Here is a 26,396-nt window from a genome sequence, read left to right as displayed (position 1 = left end):
ATCTGATATGGTAGCATCCCAAATTCCACCCGGTCTTGGCCAACACCACTATTCACCATCACAAACATAGGTAAATAGCAAAGGACGGGAAACTAATTTGGAACATAGCATAGTGGTGGCTATGAATGAATCACTGAACTTGATGCGGTCAAAGCAAGAGCTGGAGTTGGGCGCGCGGTGGTTCATCCAGGGCTGGAATGTCCCACGCGAGGGGCCATACTTGGTCTACACGTGGAGAGATGTAATGGCCTTGATGCCTGGCAAACTATCCGAGTCATCTTCCACGGGTGGACCCGAAGAGGAATACCGTAGGACCCGAGGTTATCACGATAGCACTATTCTGACGGCTGTGACGGCTCTGATAGCTCTGACAGCCTCGCGGTATCGCCTTCCCCGTATCTTGGGGTAAGTCATCTCCAAAAGGACGCGCCAATCAAATGGCCACAGTTATCTGCGCTTATCAATTATTTCCACCGCGCGCTAAACCACTTTGGGGCAAAGATGCGCCCGGTGGATTAAAGGTGGCCAACGGAAAGACATACCAGGGTACAAGGCCCTCAGGCACCCAGGTACCGCGGGCATTTAAGAAGTCTCGATTTGTCCTCTCCGCTTCACTGCCATACTCCATACTCTTACACAATGGCTAGCCTACACCCTTTTGACCCCATCACCCCTGGGGAGATCCAGCTAGCGGTCCGCATCCTCGAGTCCGCCTTTCCCGGGGTCAAGTTGCGTTACAAGCGCATCGATCTCCAGGAACCTACTAAGCATGAGGTCGTTCCTTACCTCGAGGCTGAGCGCCGTGGAGAGCCGCGCCCTCCGAAGCCCGCCCGTCTGCTGATGGCCCTGTTCCACCGTCTAGACAATGGCTCCTTCTACAAGGCCTTGTTGAACGCAGACACCAAGTCCGTCATCTCAGCCAAGGAACTCCCCAAGGAAGTCCAGGGTCCATTGGATGTGGACGAGATGATTGAAATTGAGCAGCTGTGTCTTGATCACCCTGTCGTCAAGGCGGAGATTGAGAAATTGCAACTGCCTCAGGGCATGACCGTCTGCCTAGACCCGTGGATCTACGGCACAGACGACGCCAAGGAATCCCGCCGCTTGTTCCAGTGCTACATGTATATCGTAGCCACCGATCACGCCCAAAACAATCAGTATTCTCTTCCCTGCAAGTTCTCTCCTGTCTTTGATGGTATTACCCGCGAACTGGTCCGCATGGACTACTTGCCTGGTGGTGCAGACTCCCAGACCATGGACACGCAGCCGTGGAAGCCCGTGAAGGCTATTCAATATGCCCACGAGCTGCTCGATGAACCGATACGCACTGATCTGAAGCCCTACATTGTGCAACAGCCCGAGGGCCCTTCGTTCAGTGTGATTGGAAATGCCGTTTCATGGCAGAAATGGCGCTTCCGTGTTGGCTTCAACAACCGCGAGGGGCTGGTGTTACACAACCTCACCTACGATGGTCGGAGCACTTTCTACCGCCTGTCGTTCTCCGAGATGACTGTTCCCTATGGAGGTATGTTCTCACCTTGTCTTGCGTAATGGTGTGGAACCTAGATACTAACGCCATTAGATCCTCGTGCTCCCTACCACCGCAAGCAGGCCTTTGATGTCGGCGATGTCGGGTTCGGTATCACAGCCAACCAACTGGCCCTAGGCTGCGACTGCCTTGGTCATATTAAATATTTCAGCGGTTACCGCACCGACGCCAAGGGCGAGCCTATCCTCCTCCAGAACGTAATCTGTCTTCATGAAGTTGACTCGGGTATACAACATAAGCACACAAACTACCGAACGGGCGCCGCAACAGTCGTCCGTAACCGCCAGCTCGTCGTCCAGATGATCTGCACAGTGGCTAATTACGAATACATCTTCGCCGTGATCCTCGATCAAGCAGCCAACATTGAGCTCGAGATCCGCGCAACCGGTATCCTCTCTACCGTTCCATTCGACAACGAAAATGGCCAAACTGTCCCATGGGGAACGAACGTCGGCCCTGGCGTCATGGCCCCCTTCCATCAACACATGTTCTCTCTGCGCATTGATCCCGCACTGGACGGATACAAGAACACCATCTACTACGAGGACAGTGTCCCTATGCCAGAGGACGACAATAACCCCTACCTGGTGGGCTATACCACCCAGCAGCAAGTCATCAAGACGAGCGGTAGTGCCTCAACTAGTGTTGAGAAACACCGCGTCTTCAAGATCCGCAACGACCACATCATCAACCCGATCACACACCACCCGATCGCATACAAGTTGATGACCTCCCCCAGCCAAATGCTCCTTGCCAACCCCAAATCATACGGCCTTAAGCGCGCCCAGTTCGCCACCCGCCCAATCTGGGTAACAAAATACCAGGACGACGAGCTCTTCGCTGCCGGCGAATTCACAAACCAGAGCAAAGAGTCTCAAGGCGTGGAGAAGTGGGCTGCACGAAATGACGCCGTCGAGGATGAGGACGTGGTCCTCTGGCACAGTAAGTATCTCTCAGATTTGATAGTCTTGACTTTCGCTAACTGTGTTTTCTAGCCTTCGGTCTTACCCACAACCCGCGTATCGAGGATTTCCCGGTTATGCCCATGGAGCGTGTGAGCGCCATGCTTAGGCCGGATGGCTTCTTTACTAAGAACCCGGCGTTGGATGTACCGCAGTCAGATCAGTCGTTCAACAAATCGACTTTGCACCCTGAGCCGTCTTGCTGCGCTGGACCTCAGGATCGCAGTCAGGTGAAGTTGTAGACTGGTTCCATCTCGTGTTTGGATGCGTGACGGGGACATGCATCGCAGATGGTGCATTTTAGAAAATAAGTACATAGCGTCATGCATGAATCATGAAAGAGTTTTCGGATTATTGAAATTGCCTCTCAGCCACATCGATCTCGAACTTCCAGGAACCCAGGACACAAGCGACCCAACTCTCTCGTCCCCCATCACTGCAACGAAACACAAACCTTCGAAAAATGCCCCTGTCTCTCCAAAAGCCTATACGCCTCCTTACATTCCTCGAAGCCAAAGACCCTTTCATCAACAACAGGTCTAATACCCTTCTCCTCAGTAAACCGATTCATCTCATCAAACTGGTCCCTAGTCCCAAGCAAAACTCCACGCACAGTACAAACATTCATCAAACAATCCATGAGCGAAGGCAATTCTCCATCAGCCTTTCCCAGCATCCCAGTCAGGGCAATAAGTCCATTGGTGCGAACGGCCTTGAATGATTGCGGAAGAGTAGACAGACCCCCAACGTCAACGACTAGGTCAATCCCTTTGCCGTGAGTAAGATTCTTCGCTGTCTCGCCCCAGTTTGAATCATCACGATAGTTTAGGACGTGATGAGCGCCTAGGGATTTAAGGCGTGTGGCTTTGGCGGAGGAGCTTGTTGTTGCAATTACTGTTGCACCTGCAGCGACGGCGAACTATGGACATGTTAATTGCAGAATTGAATACTGATGGGGGTGTACTCTTACCTGCAAGGCTGCTATCGAGACACCCCCGGAGCCTTGAATAAGAACATAAGCCCCCTTCCTGGGTCTATACTCATTGATTCCAAACAAGGCATTCCATGCTGTTAATCCCGAGCAGGTCAGGGTACTTGCCTGGAGAAAATCGAGACCTTCCGGCATTGACACGAGTGCAGTTTCGTGGAAGACGCCGTGGGAGCGTAGAGTTCCGTCAACGTGCTGTCCGAGTCCGGAGCAAATGTCGGCCATGGATGGCGTTTTTGAGGCCGGCATTTCGGACGTAAGATGGGTGCAGACTCGATCACCCGGTCGGAAGGCCTGGACTTTCGATCCGACTGTTTCTACGATGCCGGCGCCATCGGAGGCTGGGACTACTCCCGGGCGGAAGAACGGGAGGGGAACGGAGCCCTAGGTCAGTGTTGGTGGGGTTTGTTCTGTCGGTATGGACGTTATGGGCTCGGACGTACGGTTGCGAGGACTATATCTCGATAATTGAGAGATGCTGCGTGCAGTTTCACGAGGACATCGAAGTCGCCGATTTCAGGTAGTGCTTGGTCGATGATTTCAAGGCTGTCGATGCCATTTTGTTCTTTCAGGATCCATGCGCGGGTGTTTGAAGGCATTTTGATAGCTGTGGGACGAACAACACTGAGACATCTTCGATTTCAACAGTCAAGGGCCCACTTTGTCAGGAGTCAATGTTCATTTGTAAGCGGGCCTCGTGGTGGAGAACATGATTCGGGAATGAATTTGTCGAGTCAATCGGGTCCACCTGGTACATCAAAACCGAGTCATTTGAACTCAGGGAAGTGTGTGTTACGACAACCGTGCAAGCCTGCATATGAGGTACCAACAATCACGCTTGCTAGAGCACACAGCTCGGTGAATGATGACAGTCTCCCACATACTCAGACAGCTTCTCAGATTCCCCAATTCTGGGCCTCCGCATTCAACTGATCGACCCACCCCTTCGCCGTAACAACATCCCCCATCTTCCCAAAAACCCCCTCAACCAACAGCCAATGCACCTCTTCATCCTGATCCATAAGCAAATCCGAAAGAACAGTAACCTGCAGCCCTATATCCCTCGCGTGGCAAATGGTAGACAGGATAGCCCCGCTAGTCTCCGACCCAGCCATGAAAACCCAGTCCGTATCTGTACCGCGCAACGTAGCTTCGAAAAAGGTACCCATGAGGGCTGAGTCGTGATTTTTCGCGATAATCAGCTCGCCTGGAGCGGGTTTGATGGTCGCATGCATCAGAGCACTGTATGGGAACTCGCCATTTGACTTGGCTTTGGCTAGGAGCACGGGATCGAGGAGCTCGGGTCGCGAGGCGGAGATGATGTGGATGGTTTAAATGTTATTCTTGCGGGCGGCTGAGACTGTGGGCTTGATGGTATCCATGTAGGCGGATATTTGGCTGGATTGAGGAGCATGTGGAGGACGCCGCTGTCGATGTCAATTAATAGAAGCGTAGTGGTTCCCATTTTGAGGATTGAGCGTCCGTGGTTGATAGCAGTTGGACAAGTAGGAAGATTTCTGGTTGGTAATGAAGCGCTGTAAGGAAACGTCGTAAATAATAGGAATAGAAGTAGAAGTAGAAGTACGAGAAGTAGGGTGTTTGTTTGTGTGTTCCTGGATCGGGTTGACCCATGGTTGGAAGGCACGAGTGACGCAATCAAGAGTCAAGTTGCTCTTTTTCAGGCAGCTACTACCAACCTGTCCGGGCTGAGAATCCATTATCTGGATTCCATTTTGAGAGGTGGTGACGATGATGGGAGGCGGAAGATGGTGAACGCAGCTTCAAGGCTCCCGGGAAGGGCATCACCACTTTGGGCTTCACCTATCATTACCTCAACACTTGCATAGGTAGCTTTATTTTTTTTATTTTTTTTAAAAAAAAATTCAAGCCTGTCAAGATACCAAATGGAAACTGCAGCTTTTCAACCAAGTCTAGCGCGGTGATATGACCGAGAGGATGTGCCCTGCTTCTTCCAGACCCTGAACTTCTTAGATCATCCACACAAAAGAGGAGAACTGTCAAGATAAGATCCCACGGGTACCTCAAGGTACATCAAGCTTATGTAAGTCCGATTACGTCGAGTCCGTGGACACGACAACCTCCCGGTGCCACCCATTCCTCCATGGCCGACAAGGATCATCAGGGCCGAGTCTCCTACGTTATTCTTATGGGCTGCCACGCTAGATCTCAAGCTCATCCATACAGCCATGGCGCAGGCGCCGGTTCCTCTCAGTCATGGCAAATATGGTGCGTACCCCCAACCCCAGCTTAACACGGTTCCTGACCGCGAGAAGACAAGCTAGACCCGGTCGCCCGCTTGAATGGCCGCGTCTTCGACAACGATCCAGTCATCGCGTACATGCTCTTGGATATGAGCCATGAACAGCGGCTGCAGTACTTGCCCAGTTACTGGTCCAAACTCGCTAGGTCGGCACTGATGAACGACGCGCTCATCACGGAGGCGGACGGATGGAAGGCGGCTTCTATTGTCATTCCGCCAGGTCGGGACATTGATAATGTTTGGACGCTCGTGTACTCTGGCTTTCTGTGTATTCTTTGGAAGATCGGATACTCGGGTCTCAAGGTGTGGTTCTCGCTCAGACGTGATGGAAATATTTGCTGACCTCTTACAGCGTCTTTGGACCGAGTTCTCAGGCATGACCGACAACGCGAAGCGGAAGGGTCTCGGAGGTCAGAAGCGCTACTACTACGTCTTCAGTATCGGAACTGAGTATGAGCATCGCGGGAAAGGTGAGGACTTTTGATTATTTAGCAACTTGTTGCCAGCTGGCTAATCAACACACAGGTCTTGCCAAAGCTATCATGCACTACCACCAAGAAAAGGCACGAGCAGAGAATCTCCCGATCTGGCTCGAGGCCACCACTGAAACTTCCCGCTTACTCTACCTCTCGATGGGCTTCCAGGAGATCGAGAAACTTTACCTCGGAAAGGGCAAAGTTGCTGCAGATGCTACTATCCAGCCTGGTGGCCCAGGGATCACTCTATATGCGATGGTGTGGTGGCCGAAACCATCAAACCTGGGCTCGGGGCCTGAACAAGCTGCTGAGACTAAATCAAAATGATATTCGTGGTGATGTTCTTTCATTGTTCGTTATTGAATTACCATTGAGTTTTTGAGCTTTTTGAGCTTTTTTTGTAACTGCCCCCGAGTGCGAGACAGCCTGGTAGCTTCCATTCGAGCCAGGCTGCCATTTTACCTACCAAGTTAATACATTTCTTAGTTTAGGATCGTCGCCCACTGAATGCTATCTGGAATTTGTAAATAGAGCATGCTATTATATCCCAAATCCATACCGTTTGGCTTCTATATCGTCATGTAATTTTCACCTGTATTCAAACCCTCTAACCTGCAAAAAGACGTCGGAGTGCACCTATCCGTATTCAAATTCTTGATAAGAACATAATTAAGCAAGCGATCTTTCGGGCAGCCAGGTCAAGTAAGTTGTCAATGATAGCCACGGCACAAAGTACTCGTCCAGACGTCCAGGACAATGCACTTGCAGACTTGAGTGCCCCAGCTCGCACTCCTGCCATGGAGTCTTCCACCTTCCCAACGCCCATGCCTATTGAAAAAGACCCTTGCGGCGAAGTCGCCTCCGGATGCCGCTCCGCACTGGACTTAAAGGTATAAATCCGCCAATTGTTTCATAACCGAGGAGAAATTCAGGAATAAAGCGATGAACGGACGATAGACTTGATGGAACGCGTCAACAGTAGGATGGAAGAGCTTCCAGTCGTCTCACGGTCCTTCCAAGAGACTCAGAACCACCCGGCAGCTCAACAATGACCATTCCAAAGCTAGTCTCAGAGCCAGCCCGCTCGAAGGGATTTTGGCGTCAAAGTTGGCCCGAGCCCCAGTGTGGCCTTATACAGGCAGACACCCGGAAGCTGGCCCACGACCCTAACCCACGAACCTCAGGTTTCGCGGGTACCTCACGCGTATGATGACAACCAGGGGTGGTGTCAATGAGACCAGAGTCAACGATAACGCCAATCAGAATGAGGCCTAATAGACCGGCTGCAACTATGCGACCAATGACCATTATGTCATAACCATCACGGCCATAATTATCCTCATAACTAGCGTGGCCATCGTCGCCGCAACTACCCCAACCATTGTGGTGGTAACAGCCACAACCTCAACGGCCTTTACTGCGAGGGAAGGCTACCAAGAGAGAAGAAAGAAGATAAACCCTCTCATTTAAGTCCTATATCGCTATGACATCAAGCCGAGGAAAGAAAAAAAGCAACAGGCGGGGGCAGGAAGGCTCTTTCAACCACTCCTGCTGCACGGCAAACCTCTACCAACGGCATTTACCAGAAGCATCCTCCAAAGATCAAGGCTAACTTAAAAAAACCTCAGAATAACCGAAATAAATATGATATCCTCTACCAACTGACCGAGGCCCCCTTTAATGTCTCACTTGCTCCTCATTGGCTCCTCACTAAAAAGGCAGTAGCTGGGCAAGCATTTCCCTGTCGTGATGCTATGACATTATTTTGACCTACTGGCGAGATACGCCCCAGTTGAGGAGAGTCTGGGCTTAAAAGTGACCAAGTCACATAGCTCCCTTGGGGGGGGTCAATAATGAGCGCGCACTTGTGTTCATGGATGTATTATGAAATTGCTAGGGTAGGCCGTCATGATTCAACCGGCGGAGCTTCACTGCTTTTCAGGGCTATGAAGGGTTCTGCGCAGAATCTCTCGTCCACTCCCTGTTATCCCTAATGGACTGGCGTCGCTATCACCGACACCTACCTTCCCGATACAAACGCAACGTAACTGGAAACGGTGAATAAATGAATGATGATAGAGATCTCGGCAATCCGCTGACGGCGTAGCTGAATGGCAGCCCGCCCTAAAGGACTAGCCAGGCTTTGTCAACCGCTTAGATCGGCGGCGTTCTGGAGTAACCGACACAACTCCGTCTAGCGTGTGGTGACGCTTTGAAGAACCTTCTGGTGCAGCAGGCACTTGGCGCGAATTTCCGGCCTTGCCCGGGGTAAGCATATCGAATGAGGAGGGTGAGGATACAAGCGGCGACTGGCTGACAATTTCCGGATGACCATTTCGAAATGGGTTAGCGTCGGCATTAGCCTGGCGTTTTCGCTTGCGTTCCATATCCTGCAAGCTGTTCTGCTGGACACCTTTGACCGGTTCGGGGGGAGATCTCGTCTAGATGAGCTCTCTAGTTCCGGCGGTTCCAGAGCCAGGCTTGGTTAGCTAGATTCCCTGAGGTTTGGGAGGGGCGGGGCCAAGAAACCTTCCTATAGAGAAATCTCAATTCGATCTCCGATCCTAGAATCTGATATCACACGACCATAGTCGCACGGGGCCGTAGATCAAGGATCATCCATGGATGGCTTGGGCAGGACTCTTGCCCGAGGGCCAAAAACAGGACTTACCCCCGACGCACGAGGGAATACGACTAGATTCGGGGTTCGATAGAGTGGGGAAATAATAAGCACGGTCGATCGACCAAGGTTTCTGACGGCACGGTGATTTCTCGGCCGGCCGAAGCACACACACTCCACACTCCACACTCCACACTCCACACGGGTTAAGAACTACCCATTAGGCTGACGGATCCCCCCGGATGTATTTGTTTCGTCATCTCTCTTTCTCTTCTGAGCGAAGGGGCTATATATGCATGTCGGGTCTCGCTACGGGCAAAGGCAACGCGCAGACTCCACTGGAACCTGTGAACCTGGTGATCGGCCGGCGGTCGGGGAAGCCAGGGTTATCCCCGGGGTGGCTTGTGGACCACAGCTTAAATGAGCTACGGGGAAAGGGTCGGTATGTGCATAAGTCTTGGAGCAATGAGTGAAACAGGCTAATGGGATTCAGAACGTTGTATTAGGGTGTACAGTCCGTGCTGATGACCAATACCCCCATTGAGCGTATGCTATATACACGGAGTAGAAGCCGACTTCTCTCCGCACAATGTGAGGTTCCTTTTTGTTTTTTTTTTCCCTTCCGAGGTGTGATTACATGATGTCGTCACATAACTCCGGGGACGGGGTTGTCACTCATATTCGGAAATAACATCACATTTGATACCCGGCCTAGAATGTTTCGCATGCTCCAGTCCTCGAAGGGCAGCATATCGTTGTTCGCAGCCATGGTCACCGGCACCTCGGGGCTGGTATCAACTGATGGCGGGGATGGCAGATTCAGAGGCAATGCAAGACCGGGTGTTGATACCTTGGGTCCTATTTTGCGCGCGCGGAAAGCCTCCCGGATTTCGCGCAATGCGCGCAACGACGAAGATAGATGCTTCGCGGAGTCGGTGCGGTTTTTGTGGCCGTCTTCATAGACGTGATCGGCCAGAACCCTCTCTAATCGGTCGATTAGATCCCATATTTGGGCACCATCTTCGTTGGCTACGAGCAAGAACGCCGAGGCAATAGATCTCTGCAAGCTGATCCATGATCGGGAACAGTGAGAGTTGATCTCGTGCAGTTCGACGAAGGCGTGAATCGTGTCGATCAAGCTGTTGACACAGTCTTCCCGGATCAGAGCTCGATGCGAGTCGGTCATGTGCGTGTGCGGGTCGAGTGATACTCGGCACAGGACTGAAAGGAGGTAAGAAGAGTGCAAGCGCAACTCGGTTCGTTCGATGTGGTCGGCCAGTGTTCGGCACTGGTCCGAATGGCGCAAGTGGGGTGTGGCCTCTACTATCATGCGGTGTATGCGATGCTTGTACTCTCGGATATCGTGGAAGCGTGGTTGTGCCGAGCTTGGATCCATGCGCAAACGCAGGACTTCCAGTGCTAGTGATACGACGCGACAAGATGTCTCGACATAAGTCCGATGCCCCGGCATGGACTTGGGTTCAAAGGGGATCTCAGGTTGGCTGACCATCGTGATAGATGGACGATCATAGGCGAGTGAGAAGTGGCTATTCTGGAAGGCCATGGCCCACCAAGTGCGCCTCCTTAAAGCCTGCTCTGCAACGGAGAATCCGGTGGATTCGACGTGAAGTCCGAGAACGAGACACATTCGCTCAGTCATGCCTGTGCTTGGATTAAAAGCGATTCGACAGTAAGGCTCGACCAGACTTACCAAGCAGCGTATATGATGCACCCGCATTCATGTTATATGAAAGGACATTGCTAATGATGAGAAGAATCTGAATGACCTCGACGGTGGGTTGCGAGACATAATTCAACATCCGCAGGCACTGGTAAGCACAAGATACTGAGCATAGGGTCAGTATAGTCTTTGGAATCCGCTGGAGATGGCATACCGTATACCCACGAAGTCAATTCGCGGTCCTTCTCACGCATATCCGACAACTGACAGCCCGAGGCAAGAACCGCGAAAAAAAGACTGAAGAAAGGCAAGTCAATGCCGAACGGTTTGACTAATCCGTTGGCATCTGGTTTATAGACACCCCCAACCCGACGCCGCCCCTCGAGTAAGCGGTTCGCCTTATATTCAACCATGTCAAGATCTGGTAAAACGGGATACAAGACGGCACCTATTTCTTTATAGAATCCCAGAAACCTGAACAGTCGTTAGTACGCATCGTCGCATCGGACGAGACGGGCTTACCGATGACATTGCGCATCGTCGGGGAGCACTGCACACACTCCGGCAATATTAAATGTGTATGGATCGGAAGACCACAGATCCACAAATGGGTACGCCGCCGACTCATTACCCATGGCGAGATCGGCAAGTAGATCCTCCTGGGGCAGCGCCTGCGCTATATCCTCGGATCCTTTGGATTTATCCAAGATGTCCACCAGAGCCGACCGAGAGCCAATGTGGACAGCACCGGTCCTCAATACATTCGACCCATAGACACCTTCTGACCGTATGGAGTCCTTCCGCTCCGCGGGCTGATCATCGTATCGTTTGCGGGACGAATGTGAGTTGAACAGCGAATGGAGACTTCCAAGGATCTGCTCCATTGCAGCCATCTTGGTATTAATGTCATCCCACTCGGCCTCCGAGATGTCGACGATCTCTGGTAAGTCTGAGTTGGGGCTAGCCGTAGAGGGCCCGTCGGCGGCGTCGTAAGCATCGCGCGGGGGCGGGTAGTAGTTCGGAGGGATCGCTGGGGAGATGAAGGAGGATTGCGGCGTGGAGTCAGCGGTGATAGAGGCGGAGGATATAGGATGCTTGAAAGCGGGCGGGCGACCGTAGGAACAGTTGAAGTTGCGCTTGACGCAATTGCTGCAAGGGACGTTGCGGTCGCAGCGAACTTTGCTGGCGCGGCAGGGCAGACAAGTCTTGCACTCGCGCGGGCGGCGGCGGATGGGATACATCGGCATCTTTCACGTCACCGCGAAGATCATAGGCGGAAGAACAGAGGCATAGGAGGATCGGCGCTGCAAGAGACTGTCGATAACGAGAGTTGGCTCAAGGTCGAGGTCGAGTTCTAAGCGAGCTGCGTGGCGTATGAGGTTATCAGCGGTCCGTGAGTTCGATTCTGGGGAAAGCATTTGAGTTCTCGGCGCCGTTCCGTCGTCACGCCGATCACGTCGAGATCAGCAGGGGAGTTCAGTGGCTAGGTGAGGTTCAACGGAAGCTCAGAAGGTCCCAAAATGGATGATCTCATCCGCCAGCCACGTTCCCTGGTTCCACGCGCCCGAAACGGCCGCAGTTTGTGTGTGGAGGCCCTGGCCTGAGCCTGTTCAACATTTCGGAATTTTTTGATTACTCCACTTCGTCGGCACTAAACTAATCATAGACTCCGTTCAATATATTTTAGTCTCGTAGAACGGGCACCTAAGAGTCCTTGGCAGCTTCTGGAGATAACAAAGCCCATGCTGGTTCGTCTAGTACTAAATGCTGAGCACTATGTTCCCTTAGTAAACTTAGCAACCCTAGTAACCCATCACTCCTTCTTCTCTAACACTTGGGGCACGATCCACCAGTCATGCCAGTGAGTCTTGGAGCCGATCTCCGGGATCGTCACCTGCAGCTTCTCCGTCGAAGAGTCTCCCGTGATTGTCTTTTTCACCGTCTCAATGGCAATGCTCGCCCCGATGCAAGCACGCATGGTATCTTTAATGTCACGCTTCCAGTCCTCCTCAATGGCAGTCGGGGGTCTTGGGGTAGGTGCCGAGGGATCCTCAATAAACGCACCATGGGCAAGCGTCGCTTCCCACGCTTTGCGTGCCTCGATAATTGCCTTCGAGGCCCGATCGAGGACGGTCGCATCGGTGTCGCCTTCTAAAGTAGCTTCATGCTGGTACTCCTCGAAGGGAACCAGCTCGGGCAAAGAGATCGGGATGAACGGTTTCATTCGGAGTTCATAGCGAAGTTTATCGGAGGAGTATGCCTCCGGGCTCGAGGCAGACGGCAGGATCTTGTGCCGGGCCAGTAAAGCATACAAGGAGTGGAGTGCGATCGCAAATGCATCGACCGCAATGAGCTGTGTGGTCAGTCGCTCCAGAATTCGGAATGATTTATGGAAAGCGGCGGATTTCTCGGCGGCATTGCTCCCGCGATTGTTGGTCATCCCGAGATCTCGCTTTCGAGCCGCCACGGTGAATGTCCGGATTCGATCAATGTGCCCGAGATGCGCGGAGCAAATATGAGACAGGTACCAATACATGCCGGGAAGTTCTTCAGGGGAATACATCGCGAGCTCGAATCCCATTTGGAGAATTTGCCGGAGCTGGGTAAGTTTCTGGTGATAGGCCCAGCTGCTCAGTGGGAAGGAAAAGGTAGGCTCTCCGCCCTGGACTTGCAAGCCTGGCTCTCTGCTCAGAGGCTGAATTTGGAGATCAATATCCTCGGCCTGATAGGTCAGCTTGTCATCTTCACTATACTGGTTGAGTTGTTCATACCTCCATTTGCAAGCCGTCCCAATTTTCAACGGTGTGGCAAAGCGTTCGACGAACACGGCATCGGTTCAGACAAGCAGATCGTACTGTGTCAACAAACGGCTGGGCGAACCGCCTCACGAAAGCATTCATCTGTTGGGCAATCTGAAACCGAGGGTCCGTCGGAAATTCCACATCGTCGGTGTTCGCTTCAAGCAACAAGTTCGCGGGTAATACGAGTTCTGCAAGGTCGTCATAAAGGAATTGTTGGACGGAGACCGCTCCCAGTATGGTCATTTCACAAACGATCAGAGCCTGAAGTAACGATCGGATGTAGACCGAGGGCTGGGGCTTTCGGGCCAGCAGGGTCCACACGGCAGTCTGAAGTTACAATCAGTAAACATGCACACAGCAGCATTTCCTTCAACCCTACCTTGAAGTTGGTCGGGCCCGTGTAGTCCAGCATCTGCTGCAGATCGATGGCATCTTGGCAGAGCCGCTGCATGTGGGCAAGGGCAACGGTGGTGCTAATATTGACAATCGGACGAGGCGGCACAGTGCTGGCGAGTTTTCGTTGGATCTTCATACTGAATGCCTCTGGCACTTCCTTGCCAAGAGACACGGATTCGGTCAACGCAGCCAGGTGGGACAAGCATGATGAGAAATTGTCGGTTGATCTGGTATCAAGGACCTCGAGGTCTCCGTCCAAGGCGGACAGAAACTCGCGGCGAAACAGTAGCCTGCATCGAATTGCGTCTCGAAGCTCTTTGTCCATTTCCTTTTCATCATCAACCCAAGCAACCGCCTGATCCAGCAGGCGATAGAAGTATGATGAATCGAATAGAGACAGCAGGTTACGGTTGTATAATTGACTGACGAAGTCCTCCTCCTGCGCAGCTTCATTAGCAGAGTCCAACCACCACAATAGCTCAACATACCTCGTAGAAGTACTCGGTCACAATCCGAGCATGAACAAAGTCACAAGCCTTGATCAAACCAAGGCAGTAGGCCCGGAGTACAACGCTAATAAGAGGCGAGTCACTTGGTACTCGGTCAAATCGGGCATCCTCCATGGTCCTCGGCACTGGCCACAGCAGTCTGTCGAGGTAGATGGATGTAAAGAGGGTTTGTGAGAGAGGATGGCCCATATGCCATGCCATCTGCAGTCTATCAGCAAGCGTTCATACCACAAGAGTATCAAGCACGCACCTCATGGCACAACAGCTGATCCATCAAGCCCACTACTTGCTCCGGTGTCAAGTCTTGTCGCACGTCGTAATCGTCCTCTAGAGCCTGCGCGTGGCTCTCGCCGGGTGCAATGTATCCGCTGTCCATCTTTGGGTCCATGATCTGCGACAATTCAAACCATCGTCAGCTTCCGCACGATTCGTATCCTGGTGACTTGGTTGTACCTCCAATGCGCCCACGCTCTCGAACAGCGTGAAGTATTCATCTTTTACGAGTTGACCGGTGCGTAGTTCTGCCGATGAAACGAACGGTCAGATCATAGCTAATGTCTTGGGAGGATAGGGCTTACTCGAAGCGGCCTCCGTGAACTCGGCGGTAATGTCGCGCGGGACCGACTGCGCAGCCCGCGGAGGGGGAACGCGAACCTCGTTATTCGGCAGCATCGCACAGAGATTTGAAGCTCTGCAATATGCTGCCGAGTCTTCTCATAAGATCAAATAATAAAATACGTCGAATCGAAGCAACGGCCAAGGGTGAGGAAGGGATCGAGGGGTGGGCGGGGAGCGGAAAAAGCACTTGCGGGCTGGGCTGGCACAACGGGGCCCTCTCTGACGTGTGGCTGCGCACCGAGACATCTACCTCTACGGATATTTGGAAATTTCACAGTTTGGTTATACGAAAGACGAGTGCGATTTCTGAGGTCTATCTGTTCCCGACAGACCCGTATTGCTACACATGTACAAAAAGTTCAATGCCTCCCCGGGAGGTCCAAATCCTCTCGTGTCGAGTTCCAGGCCCGGGCTCGTCACACCTCCCAACATGACTGGATCACGTTTACTGCATTGTTCGGGGTATGGCGCTCTTCGTCTATTTCTCGGCCTGGGCAGCAATGGCGGCGTCGTTGGCCTTGGCGAGGGACTGGACCTCACCCTGCTTGCCGTTCTGTGATCACAATGTTCCGTCAGTCTCCATCCGCCCGATTTCGAAGTTCCAGCGCTTTCACTCACAGTCCACTTGGCGAAACGAAGGTCCATCATACCGCGGCGCTCGGCGTTCAGGCGGGGAGTCTCCTTGAGGGACCGGCGAACGGTACGGGCGGCAATGGCCAGGTAGCGGTTGTAGCTAGTTCGGGGTGAGCAATTATCATGATAATTGAATGGTCACGACGTACGTCAAACCGGCGGCTTTCCAGGCAGCAGTCATTGTGAAGGTTGGTGGGTTGAGGTGGTTCGATTGAAGGGGGTGAAAACGGCTCGGGTGAGTTTGGAAGCATTCGATCCGGAGAGTCGGGATGTTGTGTCACATGATGGGGATTCATCTCTGGTCACGTGCTTTATTGCGCACTTATCACGTGTAATTGTTTTTCCGAAGTATAGATCGCATCGTCAATAAGATCCCGCCGATTATCCACCCAACTTTGACCACTTCCGTCATGTCTGAAAAACCACCTCATCAGCACTTTCCTACAAACAAGGCTCAAACGAAAATCTGTCCTCTCGCCATCTACCATCACGAGCTTTTTAAGGCTTCTGGTCATCACCGCGCATAGAAGCGGGGATCGCGTGTGACTGCTAGCACAACTGAAAAGAAAAATGGACGCTGCTGGTCCCAGGGCCTGGTAGAATTATACAGAGCTAGTCTCGGGTGGAATAGCGCTTTCTCATGACCATACCCATATAGTTTCCGATTATTTCGGCACGAAGGCACTAACGGACAGGATAAATCTACATGTACACCAGGAATTGACACGAGTCGCAGATTTTATAAACTTGTTGCAGATGAGAGCGTGCTATTTTCTCATCATGTTTACGGTCTTTTGGAGATGTTTGGTCATAGTTGCGGGCACAATGGCACAATGCGTGAAGGGCACGGATAGGTAGTGCAAATTCAAAAGAAATTAAGGAATCTTGTTATTGGGGCCTGCTCTTATGGTAGTTCAGTGGCATTGATTTGATCCTCATGTGGTCGGAGCCTTCTGCGGCTATGGCTGCCAAGGTGCACAATGGTAGGTGAATCGAAGCTTCTTCAACCGGGGGTAGATTACGGAAGGCGGCGACAATATTGGTGGTAGTATGGAGTGGCTTTTTGCCGCAACTCTCTCACTTTGTGACCAAAATTCATGAATCTTTCCCATCTATTGTTGAAAAGCTCATTTCCTCACAAAGACCCCCCGAGTAGAGCGTCCTGGAGGTGGGCGGTTCTATATTCTCGCGAGATCACGAACTTCAGACGATGTCTTAGCGCGAGGAATCGAAGCAATTAAAGTCCAGGCATTAGCGCAAGCTTTAAGAAGGTCTTTGTTCGTGCTGTCGCCCTCGAGGATCACACGCCCTTCCCATATCCCACATCGCACCTCCTCTTCCCATTTCTTCTTCCCTTCCATCCACGAACTTCTCCGGTATTGCGTCATTCCATCTTTCAAACACAAAAACATCTTGGTAAGTGTCAATACCACCCTTGTGGCCTTTGCCTCTTTCCTTGCCCGCCTTTGCATGCCTCTGGGGCTTCCAGAAGGGTTCGCATATGCGCCTGGCGGATGAATACCTTCTGCTTCAATGCTGGCACGGCTTTGCCCGTGCGATGCCTAGCTGCTATTCTCCGGGGCTGCTGAGCATCTAGTTCATCGGATGCATGTTCGGAGGAGGCGGTACAAGCATCGTCGTTGCTATATCGCAAGTGCCATGCATTCTCTCCATCACGTCTTCCCTTCTGTATTTCTGCATTTCTGTATTTCTAATACACTAGGCTAATGGTTCGATCTCGCCTCGCACAGATACGAGTAAGACCAAGAAGCCCCACGCCGGCTTTGCTTTCATGGCTCGCATGATACAGTTGGTGTGCAATGCTGACCGTTGACCAGACCGTGTGCATCTACCTTTCGCAATGGAAGGAAGACGCAGCAACTTCCCAAAAAAAGAGAACCCTAAGAAGGTCCAGTCCAAGAAGAGCAAGAAACAGTACTGGTCAGAGGGTGACGAGTCCGAAGACCGAGCCGACGACAAGTCCCAGATATCAACGCCCTTGCGCCACAAAGGCGGCGGAGGGAACAAGGGCAGACAGCTCGTACGTTGGGATGGTAAGTGCAAGTTCAATTCTGTTGTGGAGAAGTTCAAGCTAGTCAGTACTAACTGCAATTATAAGATGATCTCGATATTCTTCTCCTCATGACTCTGCAAGCCGTTTGCACCAAGAATGGCCTCAAGCTCCCATGGGATAAAGTGGCCAGGGCCATGGGAGCTAAATTTACAGAGGGTGCAATTGTGCAGCACCTGTCGAAGCTCCGTGTCAAGCGCCTGTCACAGGACAAACCGGTGCCGCAGCTGCAGGGCCGTGGCAGCGGCGGAGGCAAAGTTGGGCTGAACCAGCGCAAAGCCATTGATGACAGTGAGGATGAGAGCCGTGACAGCATTGGTAACGAAAGTGATGTGGACAATGTGAACCGCCATGCCCCAAAGGGAGCTCAATCAAAGCCCAAGTCCAAGAAACCCAAGAAACCGTCAGCCAAAGGGGACAAGATTACTGGCCGCAGAAAGAGGAAGGTGGAATTCCAGAGTGAGAGTGATGTAAAGTGCGCAGATGCTCCGGTCCTCAGATTTGGTCACGGAGAGCTAACGAAAGCATCTAGCCTTTCACATGCTGATGACAGGGAGGATTTGGATGGCCTTGAAGAGCCGCCCAAGAACAAAGTCACTTTTGAGTCCACGTCCAGCAAGTACATTGCTCGCTTTTCGCTTAAGAAGAGCTCCATTTTGAAGCTGCAGTTTGAGGAAGCCATGAAAGAAGAGGCCATGAAAAAAAAGGCCAAGCTTATGGCGCCTCCTACGAAACGCCAAAGGGTCTTTGAGGATCCCATTGACGGCTCCTACCCTGATGTTCCCCCGGCCTGGTCTGGAGATACAATGCATATGGCACACTCGCGAGTGCCAAGCCTGCTAGATGACGATAACAAGCTGGACCTTGAATCTCAAATCTTTCGAGATCCTCGCCTCGGCCACCTCGAGCTAATGGCTCCCCCTGGTATGTACGACGAGGATTCGCAGCGCCGTTTCCCTTCAAATCCCACCAATTCTGGAGTTTTAGCTCGTAGTCAGCAACCTGTTTCTCTCCGGGGCCCCTACCAGACTCTGGGTCCTGTCATACCTGGATATCACGGGCATCTTCAGTCTCCTCGGGTTTCTCGTATAGTCACCTCATCCGGAAGCAGCCTGTCTGCGTCAAACATATCCTACGGTTATCCTCCACTTGACCGAAAGATTCCGCGACAGCAAACACCCCAGGGACAGTCACTATCACCGGAGCTCATTGATCCTCGAATCTTGGATAACCCCATGGTCCCGAGAAAGTCGAGTGACGACTCTGACAGTGACGGTTTGTTCGTGAAACAAGACCCTATGCCGGAAGATTCTGAGCCTCGTTTCAAAGAAGAGGAAGATGGATGGTAATGTGAATACAACGTGCACTTGTCTTCGGGTCACCTTCCCATGACTGCCTTCTTCTCACGACATCGTGGGGTCATTGGAGTTTCAATGACTGCCCTCAGCTGGCCCACATTGTTGTTTCGTCACTTCAACGTCACTTGCTCGTCCTCTGATTCTCTATTTGCTATCTGTGAATTGTTCAGATCATCTTGCAATCCCTTGTGGGCCTCTTCAGAGGGCCATTGCTTTCCCTTTTCCTAGGTCTTTTTGTGCTTCAGTGGAAGCTTGCTGTGTGACTCACACGTCGATGACCATATTGAGTCAATATCAATATCATGCATATAATCATAGAAGAAGCTAATAAGCTTTGTGATTCAAAAGATCTCCCATACAGGTGGTTTCACAGTAGAATTGTCAGGTTGCTGTCACTCCAGGGTTGTTGATAGTAGGCAGAGCGTTATCTAACGGGCAGGTGAGCGTGATTGACATTTTGAAATGTTGTTTGTCACTTATTCGTATTCTAGAAGTATTTGATAGACTAAGTATCCTGCAAATGGTGTTCCAACCGTTTTCTCGCCGACTCGCAAAAGGTGGATCTACGAGTGTAGAGGTGGGCGGCTATATATTCCTAGCATCTAGGCCGCATGTGTATCCGATACAGATAAGTGGGATGGTCCTCACCCAACGCTCGGATAGCCGTCGTCGGATATGAAAATAGTGTTGAATATTACTGATTTTAAAGCTCGAATGAGTAATGTCCTAGGAACGACGGATGGTTGGAATAGTGGAATAGCCGGCCGTCCGATATCCTCGGGATATCACGTGACCTTCTAGCTGCTTCTGCCGCCAAGCTCTGGGGATGGGGAAGCGCCTGGAAAATTTTCGAGACTTTGGCTTCATCTTCAGCTTCCCTCATCTACCTTCCCCCAACCCATTTTCATCTCCGGGTTGTCTTTCTCATTCCTAGTTCTTTAATTCCGTTTCCGTTTTCTTGTTTTCACAGCCATGCAGCGCGCTCTCTCTTCCCGGACTTCTGTCCTCACGGCCGCCGCGAAGCGTGCCCCTTTCTCCCGCTCCAGCCTGAACCTCCAGCAGCAGCGTTTTGCTCACAAGGTGCGTAATACAATTCAAATGCCATTGCCCTTCGGATGATGCGCCCGATGGCCCTCAGCTGCAGATCCCATTCGTTCCGGAGTTCTCCATGCTAACCCGACTTTCGCAAACAGGAGCTCAAGTTCGGTGTTGAGGCTCGTGCCAGCCTCCTCAGGGGTGTTGACACTCTCGCCAAAGCCGTTACCTCGACTCTCGGCCCCAAGGGTCGCAACGTCCTGATCGACTCCCCCTACGGCTCCCCCAAGATCACCAAGGGTAGGTCCAGTTCGGCGATAATTCGGAAGGACAGCGATTGACTAACCCATCAATAGACGGTGTTACTGTCGCCAAGGCTATTCAGCTGCAGGACAAGTTCGAGAACCTCGGTGCCCGCCTCCTCCAGGATGTCGCCTCCAAGACCAACGAAGTTGCCGGTGATGGTACCACTACCGCTACCTGCCTGGCCCGTGCCATCTTCTCCGAGACTGTGAAGAACGTTGCTGCCGGCTGCAACCCCATGGATCTGCGCCGCGGTATCCAGGCTGCCGTTGAGTCTGTTGTTGAGTACCTCGAGAAGAACACCCAGCCCATCACAACCGGCGAGGAGATCGCTCAGGTCGCTACTATCTCCGCCAACGGCGACACTCACGTCGGCAAGCTCATCTCCACCGCCATGGAGCGCGTCGGCAAGGAGGGTGTTATCACCGTTAAGGAGGGCAAGACCCTGGAGGACGAGCTCGAGGTCACCGAGGGTATGCGCTTCGACCGTGGCTACACCTCCCCCTACTTCATCACCGACCCCAAGTCCCAGAAGGTCGAGTTCGAGAAGCCTCTGATCCTTCTTTCCGAGAAGAAGATTTCCGCCGTCCAGGACATTATCCCCGCGCTTGAGGCTTCCACCACTCTCCGCCGCCCCCTGGTCATCATCGCTGAGGACATTGAGGGTGAGGCTCTCGCCGTCTGCATCCTGAACAAGCTCCGTGGCCAGCTCCAGGTCGCTGCCGTCAAGGCCCCCGGCTTCGGTGACAACCGCAAGAGCATCCTCGGTGACCTGGCTGTTCTTACCAACGGTACCGTCTTCACCGACGAGCTCGACATCAAGCTCGAGAAGCTCACTCCCGAGATGCTCGGCTCCACCGGCTCCATCACCATCACCAAGGAGGACACCATTGTCCTCAACGGTGAGGGTACCAAGGACATGATCGCTCAGCGCTGCGAGCAGATCCGTGGTGTCATCGCTGACCCCGGTACTTCCGAGTACGAGAAGGAGAAGCTCCAGGAGCGTCTTGCCAAGCTCTCTGGTGGTGTCGCTGTCATCAAGGTCGGTGGTGCCTCCGAGGTTGAGGTCGGTGAGAAGAAGGACCGTGTTGTTGACGCCCTGAACGCCACCCGCGCCGCCGTTGAGCAAGGTATCCTCCCCGGTGGTGGTACCGCTCTGCTGAAGGCTTCCGCCAACGGCCTTGAGAACGTCAAGCCCGCCAACTTCGACCAGCAGCTCGGTGTCAGCATCATCAAGAGCGCCATCACCCGCCCTGCCCGCACCATCGTTGAGAACGCCGGTCTTGAGGGCAGCGTCATCGTCGGCAAGCTCACCGACGAGTACGCCAAGGACTTCAACCGCGGCTACGACAGCTCTAAGAGCGAGTACGTCGACATGATCGCCAGCGGTATTGTCGACCCTCTCAAGGTTGTCCGCACTGCCCTGGTCGACGCCAGCGGTGTCGCCTCCCTGCTCGGTACCACTGAAGTTGCCATCGTCGAGGCCCCCGAGGAGAAGGGCCCTGCCGGTCCCCCTGGTGGCATGGGTGGTATGGGTGGTATGGGTGGTATGGGCGGCATGGGTGGCGGTATGTTCTAAATGCCTCCCACGTCCCTCACGCGCCCCGAAACTCCGCGATGATTTCTTCCATCTCTTGCATCGTCCGATCCTAAACGCGACCCTGGATCTTTTGTAATCTTTTGATGTTGCTTTCTATACCTGTATTCTTGTGTGTGTGTGTTTTTTGACTCTCCACTCTCCTGGAGCTCGAAAAAGGTTCCGGCGCAAAACCTGTATCATATTTTCCTCTCCATTTGCCTCGTTCTACAATGCATTGATTAGATGCAGACCTTTTGTTGTGTAGCTCCACGTGTAGGAAAACTCTATCCGGGGTCAAAGTCGATCGGCAATTGTGCGGACCGAGATCGACCCGCATCGATCTGAACTTTGATAAGACGCTGATCAATAAAATCTACCCAATTCTGTCTTACTCGATCAAAGACGTATAGTGCCGACATTGCCCTATAACGGAACCTCCCTATATCCAACGGGAAAAAACGGTAAAGAGGACGCGTCTGTCGACACGATTGGCTGTTTCGTCGGGTAAACGGACGTGTTATGGGCCGCGGGCATGCGCCAGTCACGGTCTAGAACTTATCCCTCATTTCTCATGTCCTGCTTTCCCCTCCCTTGGCTGGTGGAAACTCTTCACGACACAGAGCTTGCACTGACAGCGGGGAAATAAACGTTACGTGAGGTAATGTATGCAAGCACCTGTAACTCTTTGTGCTGCCGCACTTCTCCACAAACCTGCCCATACGGTATGCTCTGACCACCTCCTCTATCCCCATCACTAACATCCCCAGTGTGATCAATCAGAGAGAGTTTTCGGACAGAATAATCCACAACCATGGCGGTGTTGGTGGATACTGGCCGCCTGTCTTTGGTCAGCGACGCGGATCTCCATCAAGCCCATGTCGCCCTGCAGCATCAACAGAGCTCGGAAGTCTCTGTACCTCGAGAGTTTATCTCTCATATCGTCGAGGAGCTCATCTATCGCCGCGAGCAACACTCCTCCATCGCGAAAATCGAACAAGAGTGTACCCATCTGCGCAAAGAACTTCGCAAACACACTCATATCAATGAAGCATTCCAGAAGGAGCTGCTCGAGATCGGAGAGATCATTACCCAGGTTGCGCATGGCGATCTCTCCCAGCGTGCCCGTGTGCATCCCTTGGAGATGTCGCCGGAGATTGCAACCTTCAAGCAGACCATCAACACCATGATGGACCAGCTGCAGGTGTTTAGTCAGGAGGTTTCAAAGGTTGCGCGCGAGGTCGGCACTGAGGGCGTGCTCGGCGGCCAGGCGAAGATAGAAGGAATCCAGGGTATCTGGCATGAACTGACTGTCAACGTCAATGCCATGGCGAATAACCTCACGACCCAAGTCCGCGATATCACTACTGTCACAACTGCAGTAGCTCAGGGCGATCTGACGCGTAAAGTGCAGGCGGACTGCAAGGGCGAGATTTTGCTACTGAAGAATATCATCAATTCGATGGTCGATCAGCTAAGAGAGTTTGCTTTCGAGGTTAGCCGGGTGGCTCGCGAGGTCGGATCAGATGGTACACTTGGTGGTCAGGCAGTTGTTCACGGTGTCGAGGGCACTTGGAAGAATCTCACAGATAATGTCAATCGCATGGCATCAAATCTAACCCAGCAAGTGCGTGAGATTGCCAAGGTGACGACTGCTGTGGCTCGAGGTGATCTCACAATGAAGGTGACTGCCGACGTCAAGGGCGAGATTCTCGATTTGAAACTTACTATAAACGCCATGGTCGACCGGCTCAATCAATTCGCTTTCGAGGTTAGCCGTGTGGCGCGAGAAGTCGGAACCGATGGTACACTGGGCGGACAAGCACAAGTGGAGAATGTTGAGGGTCGTTGGCGTGATCTGACAGACAATGTCAACACTATGGCGCAGAACCTCACAATGCAGGTCCGGCAGATTTCCAACGTGACTCAAGCGATTGCACGGGGTGATCTCAGCACCAAGATCGAGGTTCATGCACAAGGCGAGATCTTGACACTAAAAGAAACTATAAACAGTATGGTCGATGGCCTCGGACACTTTGCCAGCCAATTAAAAAGCGTGGCAAGAGATGTTGGTGTTCGAGGTGTGCTCGGTGGACAGGCAAATGTCGATGGGTCTCTCGGTATCTGGCGTTCAATAAGCGAGGATGTCAACACTATGGCTGAGAACCTGACTTCTCAAGTTCGAGCCTTCGGTGAGATCACAGAGGCCGCGATGAGCGGCGACTTTAGCAAATTGATTACCGTGTCGGCTTCTGGTGAGATGGATGAGTTGAAACAGAAGATCAATAAAATGATCTTTGGGCTGCGGGACAGCATTCAGCGCAATACTGCTGCTCGTGAGGCCGCCGAGTTGGCGAATCGCAGCAAGTCCGAGTTCCTCGCCAACATGAGGTAACACTTACTCTGAAAACTTGCCCAGGACACAAGCTAATGAACAAAAACAGTCATGAGATTCGTACACCGATGAACGGGATTATCGGTCTTTCGAGTCTGGCCCTTGATACGGACGATCTTCCTTCGCACGTGCGAGAAACATTGAATATGGTTCACAACCTCGCGAACAGCCTTCTTACAATTATCGACGATATTCTCGACATTTCCAAGATTGAGGCCAACCACTTGAAAATCGAAAAGACACCATTCAGTCTCGGAGTGACAGTCTTTAGTGTTTTGAAAGCGCTCGCCGTAGAGACCAACGAGAAGGCTTTGAACCTGGTCTACACGATCGATGGAAATGTGCCTGATTACCTTGTCGGTGATGCCTATCGACTCCGACAAGTCATGCTAAATCTGGTGGGCAATGCAATTAAATTCACCGAGGCCGGGGAAATCCAGGTTGCTATCAAGCGCTCTTCAAACACCCAGTGCGAGCTTGATGAAACAATCTTCGAATTCTCGGTTTCAGACCCGGGAATCGGAATTGAGGAGAGCAAGCAAAGTCTCATTTTCGACAAGTTCCAGCAAGCAGACGGGTCAATGACGCGTCGTTTTGGCGGAACTGGCTTGGGTCTTGCCATCTCAAAGCGACTTGTGGCTCTCATGGGAGGTGTTATATGGGTGGATTCACAACCCGGCCAGGGCAGCACATTCTCCTTTACCTGTCGGGTGAAGCTTGCTCAACCCCCCCCTAGGATTCGCGGAACAACTCTCTCCTCACCGAGGCCGTCGGGTTCTGATAATTGATGAGGGCCACATGGAAGGATTCCAGGCTGCGCAAATGTTGCTTGGACTAGGGCTTGAGCCTCTGGTCATGACTAGCCATCAGCTTGCGTCCGGACCGTTTAAGTCTGAATGGAGTTACTCCGTTGCCGCAATTCTAGTTTCCTCGATCGAGACAGCGGAGATGCTGCGAGCTTGCGGAGATTTTAGTACCATCCCAATGGTACTTACCGCGCCCCTAGTTTACCTCACGATCAAATCGGCCGGTGAGCTCGGTCTCATGTCCTACATCGCAACTCCATGTCGCCCGGTCGACTTATGGAATGGTCTTTTACCCGCCCTGGGTAATCGCTCTAATCACGCGCCATCAGGGTATACCCGTTCACTGGCCATTTTGCTGGCAGAAGATAACGGTGTGAACCAAAAGGTGGCCGTACGCATGCTCGAGAAGTTCAATCACAACGTGACCGTGGTAGAAAATGGACTGCAGTCCGTCAACGAGGTCAAGAAGCACCGATACGACGTCATCCTCATGGACGTCCAGATGCCTGTTATGGGCGGCTTCGAGGCAACGGGTAAGATCAGAAACTACGAGAAGGCTAACGGATTGCCGCGCACTCCCATCGTCGCTCTCACTGCACACGCGATGCTGGGAGACCGCGAGAAATGCCTCGCCGCTGGCATGGACGATTATCTTCCCAAACCATTGGACCCGAACCGAATGATGCAGACAATTCAGAAGTGGTCTTCTATGACCATCCCTTCTCTACAGGCTCTTGCGTCTTGACGCGTTCATTAGACACAATGGGATCAGAGCCCTAGTACATCCCAATATTTGCATTTTCCTCGCGAAGATGTAAACAACATCACGGACAAGAGTTTTGTTTCCATCTCATGGACTATGGACTACCAATGTCTTTACCGCTTTTACGATATCATCAACCCATATCTCAGTTCTATGGGTCGTTCATGAGGTATCGGAGTTATTCATATTGTCTTCATCCTTGGTTCGGCGTATTCTCTACCAGGCGCTTACACTACTGTAAATTTGCCCCACGGACGGCGTTTGGCCATTTTCATTTTCATTTGTCAAATTACCCAGCTTGATTTCTTACAAAACTCGATTCCATGGTTCAGGCCTCAACAAGCAACAGTATACCCATCCAACACATCTCCAACGTAACGCTTAACAACTGCAAGCGATTAGCAAGCATCACCAATCTAGTGTAACAAGGCAGTGCTCGGGCCCCTGTTATCGCCCGCTCAGCACTAAAACAGAAGAGGAAAGGCGTGACGGCGAGGCACAGATCCAAGCATGACGAGAACTTACTTCTGTAGATTCCCCCAATCTACCAGTTCAATCCAATTCAAACCCTCCAT

The 26,396-nt window shown here is 52.2% G+C and overlaps 11 protein-coding genes across 11 annotated transcripts; 5 read left to right on the top strand and 6 right to left on the bottom strand.

Moving 5' to 3' along the window:
• Positions 1–639: 639 nt before the first annotated feature.
• On the top strand, positions 640–2,753 carry N7443_009997 (uncharacterized protein; the record flags this gene model as incomplete). The annotated part of the gene is made up of 3 exons (XM_056890053.1): positions 640–1,525; positions 1,583–2,491; positions 2,545–2,753. The coding sequence occupies 3 exons, from the start codon at positions 640–642 to the stop codon at positions 2,751–2,753; spliced, it is 2,004 nt and encodes a 667-aa protein (XP_056736544.1).
• Positions 2,754–2,944: 191 nt separating this feature from the next.
• Positions 2,945–4,098, bottom strand: N7443_009996 (zinc-dependent alcohol dehydrogenase family protein; the record flags this gene model as incomplete). The annotated part of the gene is made up of 3 exons (XM_056890052.1): positions 2,945–3,430; positions 3,482–3,883; positions 3,943–4,098. The coding sequence occupies 3 exons, from the start codon at positions 4,096–4,098 to the stop codon at positions 2,945–2,947; spliced, it is 1,044 nt and encodes a 347-aa protein (XP_056736543.1).
• Positions 4,099–4,395: 297 nt separating this feature from the next.
• On the bottom strand, positions 4,396–4,734 carry N7443_009995 (cysteine hydrolase family protein; the record flags this gene model as incomplete). Its single annotated transcript, XM_056890051.1, has 1 exon — positions 4,396–4,734. The coding sequence occupies one exon, from the start codon at positions 4,732–4,734 to the stop codon at positions 4,396–4,398; it is 339 nt and encodes a 112-aa protein (XP_056736542.1).
• A 972-nt stretch (positions 4,735–5,706) lies between these two features.
• Positions 5,707–6,583, top strand: N7443_009994 (GNAT family N-acetyltransferase; the record flags this gene model as incomplete). The annotated part of the gene is made up of 4 exons (XM_056890050.1): positions 5,707–5,746; positions 5,794–6,083; positions 6,133–6,250; positions 6,306–6,583. The coding sequence occupies 4 exons, from the start codon at positions 5,707–5,709 to the stop codon at positions 6,581–6,583; spliced, it is 726 nt and encodes a 241-aa protein (XP_056736541.1).
• Positions 6,584–8,388: 1,805 nt separating this feature from the next.
• N7443_009993 (Prohibitin-2) lies at positions 8,389–8,643 on the bottom strand (the record flags this gene model as incomplete). The annotated part of the gene is made up of 1 exon (XM_056890049.1): positions 8,389–8,643. The coding sequence occupies one exon, from the start codon at positions 8,641–8,643 to the stop codon at positions 8,389–8,391; it is 255 nt and encodes an 84-aa protein (XP_056736540.1).
• An 879-nt stretch (positions 8,644–9,522) lies between these two features.
• N7443_009992 (Arginine N-methyltransferase 2) lies at positions 9,523–11,804 on the bottom strand (the record flags this gene model as incomplete). Its single annotated transcript, XM_056890048.1, has 4 exons — positions 9,523–10,538; positions 10,588–10,722; positions 10,772–11,031; positions 11,080–11,804. 4 exons carry the CDS (start codon positions 11,802–11,804, stop codon positions 9,523–9,525), a joined length of 2,136 nt encoding a protein of 711 aa, XP_056736539.1.
• A 566-nt stretch (positions 11,805–12,370) lies between these two features.
• N7443_009991 (N-alpha-acetyltransferase 35, NatC auxiliary subunit) lies at positions 12,371–14,935 on the bottom strand (the record flags this gene model as incomplete). Its single annotated transcript, XM_056890047.1, has 7 exons — positions 12,371–13,279; positions 13,329–13,685; positions 13,738–14,193; positions 14,243–14,464; positions 14,514–14,654; positions 14,717–14,784; positions 14,842–14,935. The coding sequence occupies 7 exons, from the start codon at positions 14,933–14,935 to the stop codon at positions 12,371–12,373; spliced, it is 2,247 nt and encodes a 748-aa protein (XP_056736538.1).
• A 424-nt stretch (positions 14,936–15,359) lies between these two features.
• Positions 15,360–15,695, bottom strand: N7443_009990 (ATP synthase subunit epsilon family protein; the record flags this gene model as incomplete). Its single annotated transcript, XM_056890046.1, has 3 exons — positions 15,360–15,434; positions 15,500–15,614; positions 15,664–15,695. The coding sequence occupies 3 exons, from the start codon at positions 15,693–15,695 to the stop codon at positions 15,360–15,362; spliced, it is 222 nt and encodes a 73-aa protein (XP_056736537.1).
• A 1,680-nt stretch (positions 15,696–17,375) lies between these two features.
• N7443_009989 (uncharacterized protein) lies at positions 17,376–18,934 on the top strand (the record flags this gene model as incomplete). The annotated part of the gene is made up of 2 exons (XM_056890045.1): positions 17,376–17,568; positions 17,634–18,934. The coding sequence occupies 2 exons, from the start codon at positions 17,376–17,378 to the stop codon at positions 18,932–18,934; spliced, it is 1,494 nt and encodes a 497-aa protein (XP_056736536.1).
• A 981-nt stretch (positions 18,935–19,915) lies between these two features.
• Positions 19,916–21,860, top strand: hsp60 (chaperone ATPase HSP60; the record flags this gene model as incomplete). Its single annotated transcript, XM_056890044.1, has 3 exons — positions 19,916–20,023; positions 20,137–20,278; positions 20,335–21,860. The coding sequence occupies 3 exons, from the start codon at positions 19,916–19,918 to the stop codon at positions 21,858–21,860; spliced, it is 1,776 nt and encodes a 591-aa protein (XP_056736535.1).
• An 811-nt stretch (positions 21,861–22,671) lies between these two features.
• On the top strand, positions 22,672–25,803 carry N7443_009987 (uncharacterized protein; the record flags this gene model as incomplete). The annotated part of the gene is made up of 3 exons (XM_056890043.1): positions 22,672–24,248; positions 24,302–24,957; positions 25,019–25,803. The coding sequence occupies 3 exons, from the start codon at positions 22,672–22,674 to the stop codon at positions 25,801–25,803; spliced, it is 3,018 nt and encodes a 1,005-aa protein (XP_056736534.1).
• Positions 25,804–26,396: the final 593 nt, after the last annotated feature.

Source organism: Penicillium atrosanguineum, assembly GCF_028827265.1.
Source record: "Penicillium atrosanguineum strain IBT 20685 chromosome Unknown utg000008l_segment0_segment0, whole genome shotgun sequence".
Classification (NCBI taxonomy): domain Eukaryota; kingdom Fungi; phylum Ascomycota; class Eurotiomycetes; order Eurotiales; family Aspergillaceae; genus Penicillium; species Penicillium atrosanguineum.
Note: the sequence above shows the minus strand (reverse complement) of the source record. Positions and strands in the feature narration are given on the sequence as shown.